Raw genomic sequence first — 14,808 nt, 5'->3', positions numbered from 1 at the left:
GACGAGATTATTATGCGGCGCCAAGCTGCTTGAGGGCAAAGGCAGTACCTTGATTTTGGGTACTAGCATCACGAGGATAAGCCAGATGTTGAACGGTGATGCCGTATCCATGTGCGGTGTCACAGACGCCGTCACCCTACGATTGTTTCATTGATCAGCCAGAGTTTTGGATAAATTAAGAACGTTCAGATAACAACTCACATAATTGCAAACATCAAGTGTTTTGTTAACCCAATTGGCGGGAATACCACCAAGTTTGTAGGAAAGTCCATTAACGTTTTTCGTGGTTGTGCCTCCCTTAGTATCGACGTTGCATGCTAAGCCAGATCGGTGTTCGGGATTCCCGATGAGGAAGACACCCTTGACGGCGTTGAAGGAAGCTCCAGTCAATTTTGAAAGGGCATTGGTGGTTCCTGCTGCTCCTTGAGAATACCCTTGAAGGATAAAGCAGTGGGCAGGATCAGTTTGAAGTGTAGAGTTTATCTTCTTTACGATATCTGCACCAGCTGCCGAGGAGTCTTGATTGAAACCGGCCGCATAGACAGTATTGTAGATATCGCCACCAGGAAGCTGAGCTAGGATTCGAGCATTCATGGTAGTGAATCCAGAAGATTCACCTTGCCTTTCACCGGTACCTCGAGTATTGATGAGGGTATATTTTGGACATGTGGATGATACAGCTCGATCGACGAGAACTGGGGAGGCAACAGCCGGACCAAGAAGACACAGGAGTACGGTGGAGATTGAGATGAACATCTTTCAGAGAGTGATTGTGAATGGGGGAAAAGATGTCTTCGAAACTCATTCCTCACTCCTCTATATATATGCTGATGCATTCAGAAAATGTTAGCACTCTTCAGGTCTAGATCTGATTGGCTTTCTCGGAGAAATCAGAATCGTGATACCGAGTTTAGTGCCGGAACCGCTTTCGATGATCCCTATTCGATCTCACCTTGACAGAAGATAATGCGGTCTCAGCATTAGCCGAGAACAATGATGAGTTCAAATGATCGTCGATATGAAACTCGCTACGGAACATGATTGCGATTTCGGTACCTTATTAATCATTGCAATCGCCGGAGTACGAGTCTGAGCTGGAAATGGAGAATTGTGATTACAAAAATAACAATTAAAACTCAAAGTTGTTAAAGTGAGACTTCAGCATTGAGTCGGTGAACTAGCCGTATCGGGATATTCTCATATCCCCTTAGCGAAATCTTTCTCTAGGTCCGAATGGCAACGACTGCAATGACCAGACCCATATAGGCTCGAGATTATATCGGATTATTCTTGTGTCTACTCAGCATCCTTGTAGTCCTTATGACTCAGCTCTTCAATTCTCAGTTGAATGGACGCAGTGAGACATAAGATATCATAAATTTGTAGCATTTTTGAGGTACTTGCATTCCGGATAGATCGGCTTCCATGTCGGAGCCCGCCGCCATCGATTCACTGATTCAAATACCATGCGCGTATCATTCACCATTCAACGCGTCTCGGTACATCAACATTTGAATGGATGAAACCTGATCATGAATGGCTAAGCTGAATATCTAACCTCGAATCTTATCTTACGAAATCCAAAGCAGCCGCAGCACAATGATAGCGGAGGTGCTTTTGCTGCTTTCGGGACATGAATCATCCCTCTTTGTCCCATCGACTTCGACATCAGGACCATCAACGTTGATCGCTTCACCTCATTTAACCGAATACCTCCATCCAGGTGAAATCACATCACTTAACGCTCTCGCTGGGTTAGCATGGAAATATCGTAGTATCAAATCATGGGCCACTGACGTTCAACGTAAAGGCAGAGAAGCCATTCTATCCGAAAGTCTATCATCGACGAAATGGAAAGGTAAACAACGTGAAATCCCTACTTCAAACACGAACAACGGGACACCTAATGTGTACCTTACGACATTAGCTAATTCAATGATAAACTGTCTTGGCGAATATGAAGTCTCAATAGTGGAAACTGAAAGTAAGATCTTATCGTTTGAATCAACACTAGTTCAAGATGATCAAGGTTATGTCCCACTGTCAAGTTTAGTAGCTACATTTGATAAATGGCAAATCCCACTTACATCACTCTCATCCCTAATTGAAGAAATCTCCAGCTCCCCGTCTACCTCTATCTGCACTTCGAAATCGACGTCAAAAGAGGTGATAAGACGGTCCCCGGCACAGTTGATCAATCTGTTAGAAGACAAGCAGCAAACTGGAAACCCATTTTTACAGAAGATATACACGAAGATCTTATCCTCTTTAAATCAATTGTTCTTGACACACCTTATATCATTTTTACTGTACGGAATCGCACCTTCAGAATCAACACCAACGAATCCGTGCCTAGCATTGGACGTAGGAGCAGATCCACTTTCACCAAAACATAGGATATACAAGCTGAACACCGATCTACTTCCTTCGTCCATCAACGCAAAAACTAGAGAAAGCATATTGTATATAGGTAGAGTGGCTGCCACGCTGAAAAGAGAAGGAAGGAGTTTGCCGAAGACTCTAGTCGAAGGCGTCAGAGAGGAAGTAATGGGTGTCAAAGCGTTGGACGAATTTAGTGGTTTAGACCAAGCTATACTAAGGGCTCGGGCTGAAGTTGGAGAGTGAGTAGACTCTGCAGCTCCATTTTGGGCATTGAAATGTCTGACACTAACTGATTATGTGAATATAGATGGCTATGGAGACATATATTGACAGGTCCACAAATCATAGAATCAATCGAGTCATTGTATGTTTTTCATTTGGGCTTGTTCTTGTGTATAAGCTGATTCAATGACCTAATGTATCTCTTAGGTCGAATTACTTTTTGACTCGAAAGGCTGATCTGTCACTTTCCTTTTTACGTGAACTTGATCGATTGAAACTTGATAAACTGATTTTATCAAATCCGCATTCATCTTCATCTGTAATCCGAGAGCAGGATTTAGATCTCGCTTTACTTCGAGCGAGTGTAGGTACATCAGCCGAACATGATCGATCCATTGAAAACCTGAAATTCAAGTTGGAAAGAGGACCTTTGAGAGCTTTGGTACCGTCGTCGACTCATTCAACGAGACATCCTCAGTCTGATCTTGAAGGAAAAAAATCACATGTATATCGACTTTTCTCTTCTGCATTATTAGGTACTCCGATTTCAATGATTACATCTTTAACATGGCCATTGGATTTATTCCTTTCTCCCAAATCAATATCGATATATTCAGATATCAACTCGTACCTCCTATCCATAAGAGATACTCATCTGAAGATGACGGATACTTGGTCTTCCCTCAGTAATTCACAAAGAAGAAGAAGGAAATGGACAGGTAACAATGAAGGCGGTTCTCTCGATAATGAGATTCAGTCGAGAAAGCAGTTAATTAGGTCTTCTTGGGGTTTGATACGATTAATGACATGGTTCATCAACTCACTGCTGGGTCATTTCATGGATATCATCGAAGTTCAACATCGTCATCTATTGAAGCAGATTGATATCGACGAAGGAACAAAAGAAGGTTTAACCTCATCGACAAGAGGGAGTTTAAGAGGTTCGATAAACACGAAGGGATCTACACCGGCTACGAGGAGAGGTACATCGTCGAACAAAGATGAAGGGCTAAATCTACCTCATTCCCCTTTGTCCGAAAGTCATACTCACACGCAGACTGTATGGGAAGAAAGAACAAACAAAAGCAACAAAGCTCCGCCTACGCCAACCAAGCAGAACAATTATCTGGACTTTTTGACCTTGAGGTGAGTGAATACACATTTCAGAAACGCAAATTGTGCCTGCATACCGTGATTTGCGGGGAGGTATCCAAGTTTCTTCAGGACCCCCACTAACGTCTGTCTCCACGTTTAGACAAATACACTCCAGACATTTGACATTCCTCCTGGAAGCATTACTTCTTTCAGATCCATCGATAGCTGCACTAGTGAGAGATATCCTAGAAACGTGTAAGCGATTCACTGGATTAGTAGAACGTTGGGGTGGGGATGTGTTACCTTCTTTGTTGGAAGAAAGCGGTTCTAGTGAGATGATCCACGAACGGACTAGTCTGATAGGTGAAGTCAATGAAGTGAGTGAACTAAAGCATTTTTTCATCCCGGTGATATATCCAAAAAATGGTGTGAAACTCACTGAATTGCGTCTCGTCTGGAAAAACAGAAATTGCAAGAATTGATTCTGGATTTCTTTTCTGCTCTTCTGGATTCTCAAAATCCCCCTTCGTCTTCCATCGATCCCGATAAATCTTCTACTGAGGGAAAGAGCTTTTCAAGGACAGCTAGAGTGAATCAGATCAGTAGATTGATATCCAGAACTTCCTTCTCCGGCGCAGGTTCATTAGGTAATAAGTCGACAACGAAGGCAGGAGAAAGGAACGGTGAGGCTGATTTTGGTATGGAACGACATGTAGAGCATCGTGAGCATTTCAATTTGTTTTCCGCACCGCATAAGATATCTCAAGTGAGAGGTCAGCTGACGGGGTGTACAGTGCTGTTGCGATTGGATTTCAATGGAGTCTTAACCCTATGGAGAGAAAAGGATTTGGAAGGTGAAGACACTGGTTTAGGCAGTGTATTGCCACAAAGAGGGGTATGATTCCCACGATATGGAGAGTAGTAGAATGATATAGGTGAAAAAGGGGTTTGATGCAGGACTAGCACAGCGAAGGAAAGCAAAGCGTCATTCAGTGCGCGGTGCACGGTTTCCAGTCTTGCTATGTAGATGATGCATAAACATTACGCATGTCGGCATCGTCTATTTCTAGGTTTGCTGTTTCAACTGGACGGGAGGGTTATCACCGAAGCTTTCCATCAACTGCATTGGGGATAACATCGTAGTCAGTAAGTCCGGTCGTTCCGGTGACAAAGAAGAAACAGCCGCAAGAAGTTCTTCTTGTAAACATTGTGCACTCACAGTATTTCCATTTATTATACCGGTAGTAGCAATCAAGAATCTTCTTCCTTTTGTTTTTCTTGACATCCACCTCAATGCAGCTATTTCAGTAAAAGTACAGCCTCCCAAGAAGAATACGACCGTCGTCGTCGTTTTATTTTCATCGGGAATGACTAGTCAGATTTCCAGATTTAGTAGGAGGTCCCGATATTCGCCAACACGAGAAAGATCTGTTTATTCTATTTCAAACTTACTAGATCCATCTCTTTTCTCGCCATGCTGTCTGACATCAACTGTAGCACCTCCTAATACACTTAAAGAATCCTCAAAACCTTTCCATCCACTCAGTGGAAGGGCTCTTTGTATACCTTTTCTTCCCGTTTCTTCAATTTGGGATTGATTTTGAGATAAAGATAGAGATACTGATGGATTCGATAAGATCGAGTTTCTCATAGTGAGACATTGAACTAATCTGATCGATAAAGGTGCGTATCCACTGTAGACATAACTTATGTCGTTTGGATTTGAATCGTCTATATCGTCGACAACTAACCTCAAGGGTTTTCTTACATTTGAAAAGGGTAAATTGACAGAAGGAGGTGATTTGACCAATAGATTCAGTTCCTGTAATGCGATTAACAAAGGTAAATGATGATATCCGTATATTTGAAGAAAATCTCTTTTGAATATTTCCAAGGATTTAGGTTTGATCCCTCCTGCTGTGAGTGACATTATGACTGCTGTCCGTAGTACTGTTCTCCAATCCACTTCTTGATTCATCAAATCTTCGATGGTATTCAGTTGTGAAGATGGATCATATCCCGCAACGAGATTTTGTTGTGCTTCCAGTGTACGACCAAAAGTTTCTAATCTCGTTATAGGCATTAGAAGCTCTGTCAGACCAGTGTCTATGGGTGACCGTGATATCAGCAATTCTACTAGCTTTTCATTTCGTTAGACTCGAAGCTAACTCACGTAATCTTAAGCTCTGCTGTTCGTTCTGCAATCCGCCTAACTTGCCAACGAACTCTTTCATCTGACTAACAGATTTCAGATTCTTGACTCCACCATAATCACCTTCTAGCCTTCTTGCAACTTTAGATAACCTTGATCCAACTACAGCAAAATTCAAATCTCTGAGTTCTGAATATAGCGTATCTTTCTGAGACGTGAGATGATGTTTACGTTTTTTGGTTATTGGTGTCGAAGGCAATGCCGAGGGTGAGGGTGCTGGAGCGGTATTTGAGTCGAGCAAAGTTGCATCCACTTCGATATGGGCTACCAATCGGATTTTAGCATAAGGTCCGGTGATGTAAGGCATGTGAGCTGGAAAGGAGGACTCACCATTTCTTATACCGACGAACTCATCTAGCATCCCTTCATACGTCAATTGGGTGCACATTGGAGTGACCCAGTCTATCGATCGATCGATGATGATCAGCCCATCAACTTGAGAGGATGTTCCGATATCGCCGTAGAGTGAAGGGTTTGTGGTGTGATGACGTTGCAAAAGGTCGGCAATTTTCTGTGTTATTCCTTGGTCAACGAACTTCACAAAGCGCAAGAAAGTCCTAGAAACAGCAGAGTGTGACTTACCTTGGCACCGTCACCTTTGCCTAGTATTCTAGGAAACAAGCCGAACGCTCTTTGGAAAGTCATCAAAGCGAGAGAAGAGTAGTATATCGGTGTATCATCCCCGTTCTATAATCAAAGTCAATCTAAATCAGCTGCTTCACCTGGCGAAGAGGCAGCTTACCAAAAACACATCCCTAGCTACATCCTCCATTTCTAGAGACAGCAAATCGTCTTCCATAGGTATAAGTTCCAGTTTGAACTGCACTCAGGAGTCAGCCGAGGTCTGTTGCTCATACAGTATTGTAAGTTTACCTCTGAGATAGTCACATCACCAGCAACACCGTGATCTTCCAATATCCTTCTACATAGTTCAGTGGCGCGAGGTACAAGCAAGATAGTATACATCAATGGTCCAGCAGACGAAGGGTTGCTTTGTTGAGCTTGGATTTGTTCTAAGGCCATCGTATTCTGCCATCAGTCATATCTCCTATGATGCCTAAGGGTTGATGAGGGGGATAAACTCACCCGCAATAGTACGCATGAATTCCAACTTTGGTCTGCATAACCAAACTACGTTTCTAGTGTTGACGTTCAGTGGCCCAGGTTCAAGCCAGAACATCTTGTCTACAGCTTGATGCTACGAGACATGAATCTGAGCTTGATGGCCGTTTGACCTAATTTTTGCAAGCTTACCTTGAGCAATGCTACCTCCGTGACTAGTCCTAGCGGTCCCGCTAATGCAGGGTCCAGAATCAGTGTTTTAGCTCCTTGGATCTTTGTTCGCAATTAGTCATTTAGTCAGTTATGTGAAGGCAGACATAGGAGGTAGAGGAAAGCTCACATCGTTCAAGCTCTCTACCAAAGCAGATCTCGCTAACTCCTTGAGAATCCCAACATCCAACCCTTTCTCTTCAGGTCGAGGTACTGTTGATTCGCTATCACCTGAAGTGGACGGTGCGGGTGGAGGTTGATTTAACCTCGATGGGCCGGGCAACGGTGATGATGAAGAAGCCATGCTGAGCGTTGCTATTGGGATCCGGTGATGCAGGCACTACACGCCCGAGAACGTATGGGTGGCTGGCGTACTGTATAAGAAGAGATGAAAGAGGGATAAGCGGGATGTTTACAACATCAGTGATATTTGTGGTACGGTGTGTGGTTGATTTTGATTGATGCGTGTGCGGGGCCGATATGAACGATGTGAGCCACGTGGTGACGTAAAGGGTAGTACGCTAAAACGAATAATAATCCCAAAATCAGATCACTCAACTCATCCATTTTGTCACATCTCAGTGTCATTGTTCCCATAAACTACACAACGGGTATCAGCATATACATCATAACGCAACACTAGCTGGGCATATACGACTCTGAGAGCAATCCCAAGCTGCTCAATTCACCTTCGCGAAGGTAGATCACTCCAAACCGCCGGGCAAGACGAATACAGCAAATTTACTTTCTCACCCGCTCTCGACTGGTATACAATGGAAGACCTCTCAACAGGCTCCGAAAGCGATTATTCCAATTCGTAAGCTAATCTCCCAAAGCAATCGCTCTTAGACTTGACTGACGTATGCCTGATCGCCTTAGCTGGATATCATGGTTCTTGTCAACGAAAGGAAATGTAAGTGAAGGCTTTTCCTCCTTGCTTCCTCTTTCCCAATTGAAGTACCGAGGATATTCAGCTGATCCATTGGATTTGATCAGGAATACTTCGCAGAAGTAGATGAAGACTATATCCTTGATAGATTCAATCTCACTGGACTGAACGGAGAAGTGGTACAGGAGTACTCGAGGGCCTTGAATCTGATTACGGACACTTTAGGTGAGGATCATGGCTGAATTTCCCGGTTTCGATAAGTTGGCTGTAAGAATGCTAGCCGCATCAAGCTAACTATAATGTCTTGATGTAGATGAAGAATCATTGGATGATGATGTGCGGGAATCGGTGGAGACTTCAGCTAGATTCCTATATGGATTGATTCACGCAAGATATATTGTGACTTCTCGTGGATTGTCGAAAATGGTGAGTATACGTGCACCATCTTTCACATCTTTCACATCTTTCTCTTCCAATCCACTGTGAACTCTCAACTGGTATACATCTCTGTGATCTGCGAGGTCTTCCTAACACCCCACATGTTGTAGTTGGAGAAATACCGAAAAGCAGATTTCGGAAGATGTCCTCGTGTATATTGTTATTCGCAACCTTTACTCCCAGTGGGTTTGTCAGATATACCTTATCAGAAAGCGGTAAAACTATATTGTCCACGCTGTGAAGATATATATTCACCCAAATCGAATCGACATGGATCGATTGATGGAGCTTATTTCGGAACGACTTTCCCACATATGTTATTCATGGTTTATCCTCAAATGATACCTGGTAAAGGACAACCTGTAGGCTCATCGTCAGTCGCAGATGTGAATAGAAGTCTGGTAGCTGGACAAGGAAGAGTAGAAGGTGGTGGAGGTGGGGGCGGAGGTGGAGGTGGACCGGGCCCAAGCTCAGTTGGATCAGTCTCAACTACTTCAGTAGCTACAAAAGCAGAACGATACGAACCTAGAATATTCGGTTTCAAAGTAAATGAAGATGCTAGATTATCTAGATGGAGAACGGCAAAAAGAGACGCGTAAGTGGAAAAGGCTGTCTTTTGGAGCCTCATTCGTTATATCGTCTATATGAAAGGGAAATTACTGACGGAAGCCCGGCATTGTAATAGCCAAATTACACGACTAGAGAACTTGGAGAGAGAACAAGGGCAACCAAATCTATAACCAGTCTATGTCTCGTCTATACTTTCGAATATCCCTCTTCCTACTTCTCTCCATACACAGACACTCCTATCAATGTCACATAGCACTACGTGGTTCTCGCTTTTCTTCGTCTAGGTATCTCACTCGATATGTTATATGGCTAATGCATGAAATTATACATCTTACTTGGGATCGTCCTTTTTTAGTAAATACTCTATTAGATTCATTTTCCCTCTTTCCGCCTGATGAATCTCTTGCTGTTGACCATTGATAACTACAGCCCCAACATCCCTCTCCACATTTTCCAGCCCTACTCTATCGCTCCCCACTGTAAATTGCCCCAAGCCCATCTCTTCCAGCGTATCTTCCATCATTTCTTTCCTTCCCTTTCTCCAACCAGGAACCCTACTTACAGGAGCGGGCCAACTTTGACTCGCGGGCAGTATCCTATTGCTAGTCAAGCTTTTCGGTTTAGGATCTGGCGGAGTCAAATGTATCATTTTTGTCGCTATTTCTTTTTTCGCATTTTCTTTCTCATTTTCAAATCTGCCCAGAATCCCAATCGAAGCTGGAGTCGTACTTGATGGTCTTGAGATGGGCATTGGAATATCCATCAGACTGAGATTTTTGTTTTCTATATCATTCAAATCAAAAGGAGTGGTTCTGATACCTAATCCTTCCATATCAGATGATCTAAAATTTTTCTTTGCGTCATTTTGTCTGATTTTACCATTGTCACCAACCAGATTTATTGCGCTAAAATCGCTCAATTTGACACCTATGGAAGCTGATGTACTTCCATGTAAAACTCCTACACCGGGTGCTAAATGCCATAAAGGTATTCTATCAACTGGTACTTGCATTTGAGCATGAACAGTTGAAGGCGATATTTCGTTTGATTTTAGCTTTTCCAGTTCGTTTTGTGGTCCAACCGTTGGTTCCGTTGCTGATTGGTCGGTTCCATTGTCTTTGAGAGGAGGTAGTGGGAGTGGTTTCGTTATAGTTGGTGGTGAGGATGTTATTATCGTTAAAGAAGCGATTGGATCTGAAGTATATTTGTTTCCATGTAATCTTGCATAATACCTATCTATCATATCATTCGGTGATTCAGCTCCGCTAATCCTCCTTGTCAGTAGTAAAGGTGATAAAGAGTGCTCTTCTGATTGTTCATCGTTCTCTCTTCCTTGGTTATTCATCTTTGTGATACTATGTCTGGGTGATATAGGATACCTGTATCCTCCCAAAGGTGATAAAGGATTATGAGGCCCATTCGTAGTTCCTGACGCTGAGGGTAGTGGCGATAATGAATTGTATAGTTCACTTGGCCAAGCGTACATGGACATCGGAATGGCATGACCTAGAGCTACATGTAACGGTTGAGGTTCACGTAAACGCGTTTCGACGGGTGAAAATACATATGAAGGTGGAGAGGAAGTTGATGCCCATGTGGACAAGGATGATAGATGATTTCTGTGATAGGGACAAGGGTTACAGAGTAAAAAAATATCGATAAATGTATCATATAACATCAGCTTATTAGGTTTGATGGGATCACGACCACCAGAATGCAGCGCGGATTATCTAGTGCGCTTGCTCTGATCTGAGATTTTATTACTCACTCAATGACTTTGGAGTATACATACGAGATGACAATTATCCTAGGAGGAGGTTGACACATTTTCGCTATATGTGAGAAAACTGCTTGAGCAGGTAATGGATCGAAGATTCCATTTTCCACTGTGAATTTTGGTCAGATTGAAATCAGCAATAAACAAAAATAACCAAACATCGGATAGCGCCACAGGTCAACTTGGAAAAACAATGAACGGGCTCTCGATTTGACTTACTATAATCAATCTTGACTACAGGATCGTGAAGTACCGAGAAAGGTTGTGGAACTGGATTTCTAACTCTTCCAATTGAACCTTTATAATTTAATGGTAATTGATAATCCCCTGTTGAATAAGGTGATCTGAAAGCTGATGTTTGACCTTGGAATCTATATTTCAAATGGAGTATATGAACGTTCGAATGTGATTGAGATGTTAGCCACTATCAGGCCATCGGGTGAAAGTCTCAGCTATCATACGCAATTGAGAGAGAGGAGAGTTTGTTAATTTCATTGTCGACTCAGACTCACCCTGGCATGCTCCAGAAGTCTAACAGTGTCTTTGAAATCATCAGCTTTGACTCCTTGTCCACCTTCATTTGGACTTCTCATATAACTGCTAAAATTACAAAAGAGATAAAGGGCATCTCGATTCGGTAAATCAGGTGAAAGTGGTCTTGAAGTAGGTGATTTATTCGAAGGTGAAAGTAAAATTGATCTAGGTGATTTGGATGATTCACCATTTCCAATCACGTTTGAGCTTGACCATTTTGAACCTGATTCCGATCTCGGAGTCTGTCTTGAGCCTGGTGAGAACGGTGTCTGATGTGTAGGGGATGTGGTTTGGCTGTATCGCTGAGAAGTAGACGGTGATTGGACTATAGTTTGGTTCGGATCGAAAATCGGATGAGTGGATGTCCCTGCTGGTGCAGAAGTCAGACCGGGAGTCGGCGGTACTGGTAAGGTATTTAATCGAGGTAAGGATGAATGTGCCAGGGGCGCCATCGTGATTAATGGTTGAACAGATCTAATCTCAAGGCCCCTATATCTGGTGAGCTTCTTCTGTCGAGAAATTGATCCGAATCAGTTCTCGATATTAACAACCAATGTAGATGTTATTTTGTCACGTTCAATACCAGCCAATCAACTATTCTCCTGGTATTCGAGGTCTTTTTGTTATCTTTGTTAGATGTCCAGAATCCGATCAACAATAATTATTATTGTCAAAACATAGGATAAGTAAACGATCACAAGAAGCACCTTGATAATCACGACATTTGTCATGATGTTTCATTTCAGTAAGCCCTGCCCAGACTTACGTCGCAATCAAAAAGAGGAAAGGATAAAAGAAGGGAATTTCGTGAGAATAAAGGAGGATCGTGGTAATATCGTTCAGTATCTGATGAAAGGAACGATCGAGAATGGGATATGCAGAGTTGTCGTCTATGAGCGACACCAAGACAAGCCTCGGGTTACCATGAAAAAGTTCACTGGCTCCTCTGTCTCAGAAACAATAAGCCTGTAGCTTTCGAGTTATCGGTGATGAGTTCTCAACCAAGCTGAATGTCACCATCCTATCTTCACTCCTTTGTCCTCATGTTGACTTTCATCTTTGACTACACATGATGAGCTGGTGAAAGGAAGCGCCAAAGCGCAGATACAGTATCGCGGTCTTTTCGAATGATCGTTTTCAGGTGATTTCAAAATCTTGTGAATATGATACATTGTTTTCATCTCCATATCGTCCATTTCATTATTCCCTCACTTCTTCTCGTAAACATCCTTTACTTCAACTCTCTTCATAACAGATTTCTTGTGGGTAACAGCATCATATACTAGATGGGATAATGATACACCTTGACCAGAGTTCTTCCACCCGTGCCATGGTAAAGAAGGATCGAGGGAATCACATTTGTTCAAGTAGACTGTTCCACATTGTAACTCCTCGGATAGGTGGTCAAAGGCTGCTAATGATTGAGAATCCGTTGGATTGGTCCATACAGAAGCAGTCTAGGACGAGTATATCAGCTAAGTGTGTCAAGATAGAGGAAAAGTAGGTTCCAGATTCCACTCACCAAACCATAAATTGAATCATTCATCAATTGTAAAGCCTCTTCATCGCCTTCGACTTTCATAATTCCGACTACAGGTCCAAAAGTCTCTTCGACCATGATCTCCATAGCTAGAGTCTCACGTCAGCCTATGTGCGTATCGTGCGACTGCACTCTTGATTAGCTGATCAAAATCACTCACTATGATCTACGTTAGTCAAAACTGTAGGGCCAACAAGAGCTGTACCTTCCTTAGCCTCAGGGAAATCAGACTCATCCAAAGCGACTTGAGCTCCAGCAGAAACTAGATATAACCACAAATAATGTTGTCAGTGGTGATTTCGGCACAGACGCACAGTAGGAGATTAGAACGATCACCTACCAGCCTCAGAAACCTGTTTCCTAATTCTAGCTGCGCTAGCGACACTGACCACCGGTCCAAGGCTCGTCTTGGGATCGGAAGGATCACCGAGCTTGTATGTTTTGGCTACCTCTACGAAGGCTTTCACAAATTCGTCGTAAATCGATGACTGAACATATACTCTTTCGATGGAACAACCTAAGGGATACTCAATCAGTGTTTGCCCTAGCCATTGTGGCACCAATGCATGAAAATCGGGTTTGGAGACTGGACAACTACTCACAAGATTGACCAGAATTGAACATAACACCTGGTTGAATTTGATCTTAGCTGACTGTAGTCGTGGTGGATATGCGCGGGTCAACTCACCATCGACGACATTCTCTGCTGTCCATTTGATATCTGCGTCTTCTCTAACATAGGCAGGATCATTCCCACCTAGTTCCAGACATATTCCTTTGAAACCCTTTCCTTGACTGGCAGCTTGTTGAACAGCTCTACCACCAGCTACACTTCCAGTAAAAGAGATGAAATCGATTCTTGGATCTTGACATAATTGATCGACAGTCCTATCTTGAGTAAGATGAACGACTTGGATGACATTGGCAGGTAAACCAGCTGAAGTCCAGGTTGAAACCCATCTTTCAGCAGGAGACGGCGTTTGAGGAGCAGGTTTGATGATGATCGAGTCTCCCGATAAGATGGCTGCTACGACAGCATTGACAAGACAGAGATGAGGGTAGTTCCACGGTGATAAGACACTGTGAGCGGTAAGTCTTAGCATTCGTCGCCTAGCTCAAAGACCAGGTCTGACATGGCAGAGTATGTGAAAGAAATGAGTGGGAGATGGGGGAACATAAGGGGAGAAGTTTGGGGAGGGCAGACATCAGAGTTTGGAACTGTAAAAGAGGGAGAGGGAAGAGGGTAGAGGAAAGAAGGGGGACAGAAGATGTAGCAGTACTCACAGTACGACTCCAATAGGCTGCTTGTAGATCCATTTCTCTACTCCATCAACTTCAGGTTTAGGCTGAGGGATTGGAGCTAGAGAGTCAGTGGCGATATCGATCATATGTCTTGCTCTCCAGATTGTACCGTTAATTTCTCCTCTGGTTGATGAGATAGGTCTAGATATGATTGCTCCTTGAGCTGCGGTCCCTGACAAGCAGAAAGGGACAGCTCACCTTCCCATCTGTACTGAGAGATCTTCAGCTGCTACATCTCCTATCTCTTCAAATTCAGTCTACAAGATTTGACGCCAGCTTGCATCAGCTAAGCAACCTTATAAAGAGAAACCGCGACAAACGAGAAAATAGACCCACGAGCCATTTCCTCGCGATAGCTACCCTCTCTTCTAAAGGTACTTTCTTCCAGCTCTTTTGAGCTTTGACACTTTCAGCAATGACATTATCCAATTCTGATTCTGATAATAACGGTCTGGTACAGACTGGTTCTTGAGTGTATGGTGAGATGGTAGTTTGAATGTTGATATCGACCATTTTGTTTTGTCTTATAGATGAATGAATGATAAGCTTTGATGGAAATAGAAGGAGATGGATGA

At 43.0% G+C, this 14,808-nt stretch overlaps 6 protein-coding genes across 6 annotated transcripts; 2 read left to right on the top strand and 4 right to left on the bottom strand.

Moving 5' to 3' along the window:
• Positions 1 to 10: 10 nt before the first annotated feature.
• Positions 11 to 756, bottom strand: IL334_006537 (uncharacterized protein; the record flags this gene model as incomplete). Its single annotated transcript, XM_062938238.1, has 2 exons — positions 11 to 136; positions 202 to 756. 2 exons carry the CDS (start codon positions 754 to 756, stop codon positions 11 to 13), a joined length of 681 nt encoding a protein of 226 aa, XP_062794289.1.
• Positions 757 to 1,599: 843 nt separating this feature from the next.
• Positions 1,600 to 4,600, top strand: IL334_006536 (uncharacterized protein; the record flags this gene model as incomplete). Its single annotated transcript, XM_062938237.1, has 6 exons — positions 1,600 to 2,621; positions 2,690 to 2,746; positions 2,812 to 3,750; positions 3,860 to 4,076; positions 4,166 to 4,421; positions 4,494 to 4,600. 6 exons carry the CDS (start codon positions 1,600 to 1,602, stop codon positions 4,598 to 4,600), a joined length of 2,598 nt encoding a protein of 865 aa, XP_062794288.1.
• Positions 4,601 to 4,765: 165 nt separating this feature from the next.
• Positions 4,766 to 7,487, bottom strand: IL334_006535 (uncharacterized protein; the record flags this gene model as incomplete). Its single annotated transcript, XM_062938236.1, has 11 exons — positions 4,766 to 4,819; positions 4,919 to 5,070; positions 5,152 to 5,805; positions 5,873 to 6,175; positions 6,242 to 6,422; positions 6,494 to 6,598; positions 6,654 to 6,731; positions 6,785 to 6,924; positions 6,998 to 7,109; positions 7,166 to 7,246; positions 7,314 to 7,487. The coding sequence occupies 11 exons, from the start codon at positions 7,485 to 7,487 to the stop codon at positions 4,766 to 4,768; spliced, it is 2,034 nt and encodes a 677-aa protein (XP_062794287.1).
• Positions 7,488 to 7,956: 469 nt separating this feature from the next.
• On the top strand, positions 7,957 to 9,250 carry IL334_006534 (uncharacterized protein; the record flags this gene model as incomplete). The annotated part of the gene is made up of 7 exons (XM_062938235.1): positions 7,957 to 8,000; positions 8,063 to 8,096; positions 8,180 to 8,297; positions 8,386 to 8,498; positions 8,621 to 8,945; positions 8,994 to 9,105; positions 9,196 to 9,250. The coding sequence occupies 7 exons, from the start codon at positions 7,957 to 7,959 to the stop codon at positions 9,248 to 9,250; spliced, it is 801 nt and encodes a 266-aa protein (XP_062794286.1).
• A 161-nt stretch (positions 9,251 to 9,411) lies between these two features.
• Positions 9,412 to 11,843, bottom strand: IL334_006533 (uncharacterized protein; the record flags this gene model as incomplete). The annotated part of the gene is made up of 4 exons (XM_062938234.1): positions 9,412 to 10,699; positions 10,849 to 10,966; positions 11,077 to 11,281; positions 11,370 to 11,843. 4 exons carry the CDS (start codon positions 11,841 to 11,843, stop codon positions 9,412 to 9,414), a joined length of 2,085 nt encoding a protein of 694 aa, XP_062794285.1.
• Positions 11,844 to 12,599: 756 nt separating this feature from the next.
• IL334_006532 (uncharacterized protein) lies at positions 12,600 to 14,746 on the bottom strand (the record flags this gene model as incomplete). Its single annotated transcript, XM_062938233.1, has 9 exons — positions 12,600 to 12,848; positions 12,914 to 13,020; positions 13,092 to 13,193; positions 13,272 to 13,448; positions 13,534 to 13,560; positions 13,620 to 14,011; positions 14,216 to 14,374; positions 14,432 to 14,490; positions 14,570 to 14,746. The coding sequence occupies 9 exons, from the start codon at positions 14,744 to 14,746 to the stop codon at positions 12,600 to 12,602; spliced, it is 1,449 nt and encodes a 482-aa protein (XP_062794284.1).
• Positions 14,747 to 14,808: the final 62 nt, after the last annotated feature.

This window comes from Kwoniella shivajii, chromosome 9, assembly GCF_035658355.1.
Source record: "Kwoniella shivajii chromosome 9, complete sequence".
In the NCBI taxonomy this organism is placed as follows: domain Eukaryota; kingdom Fungi; phylum Basidiomycota; class Tremellomycetes; order Tremellales; family Cryptococcaceae; genus Kwoniella; species Kwoniella shivajii.
The sequence above is the reverse complement of the archived record's forward strand: the minus strand, read 5'-3'. Positions and strand labels throughout refer to the sequence as shown.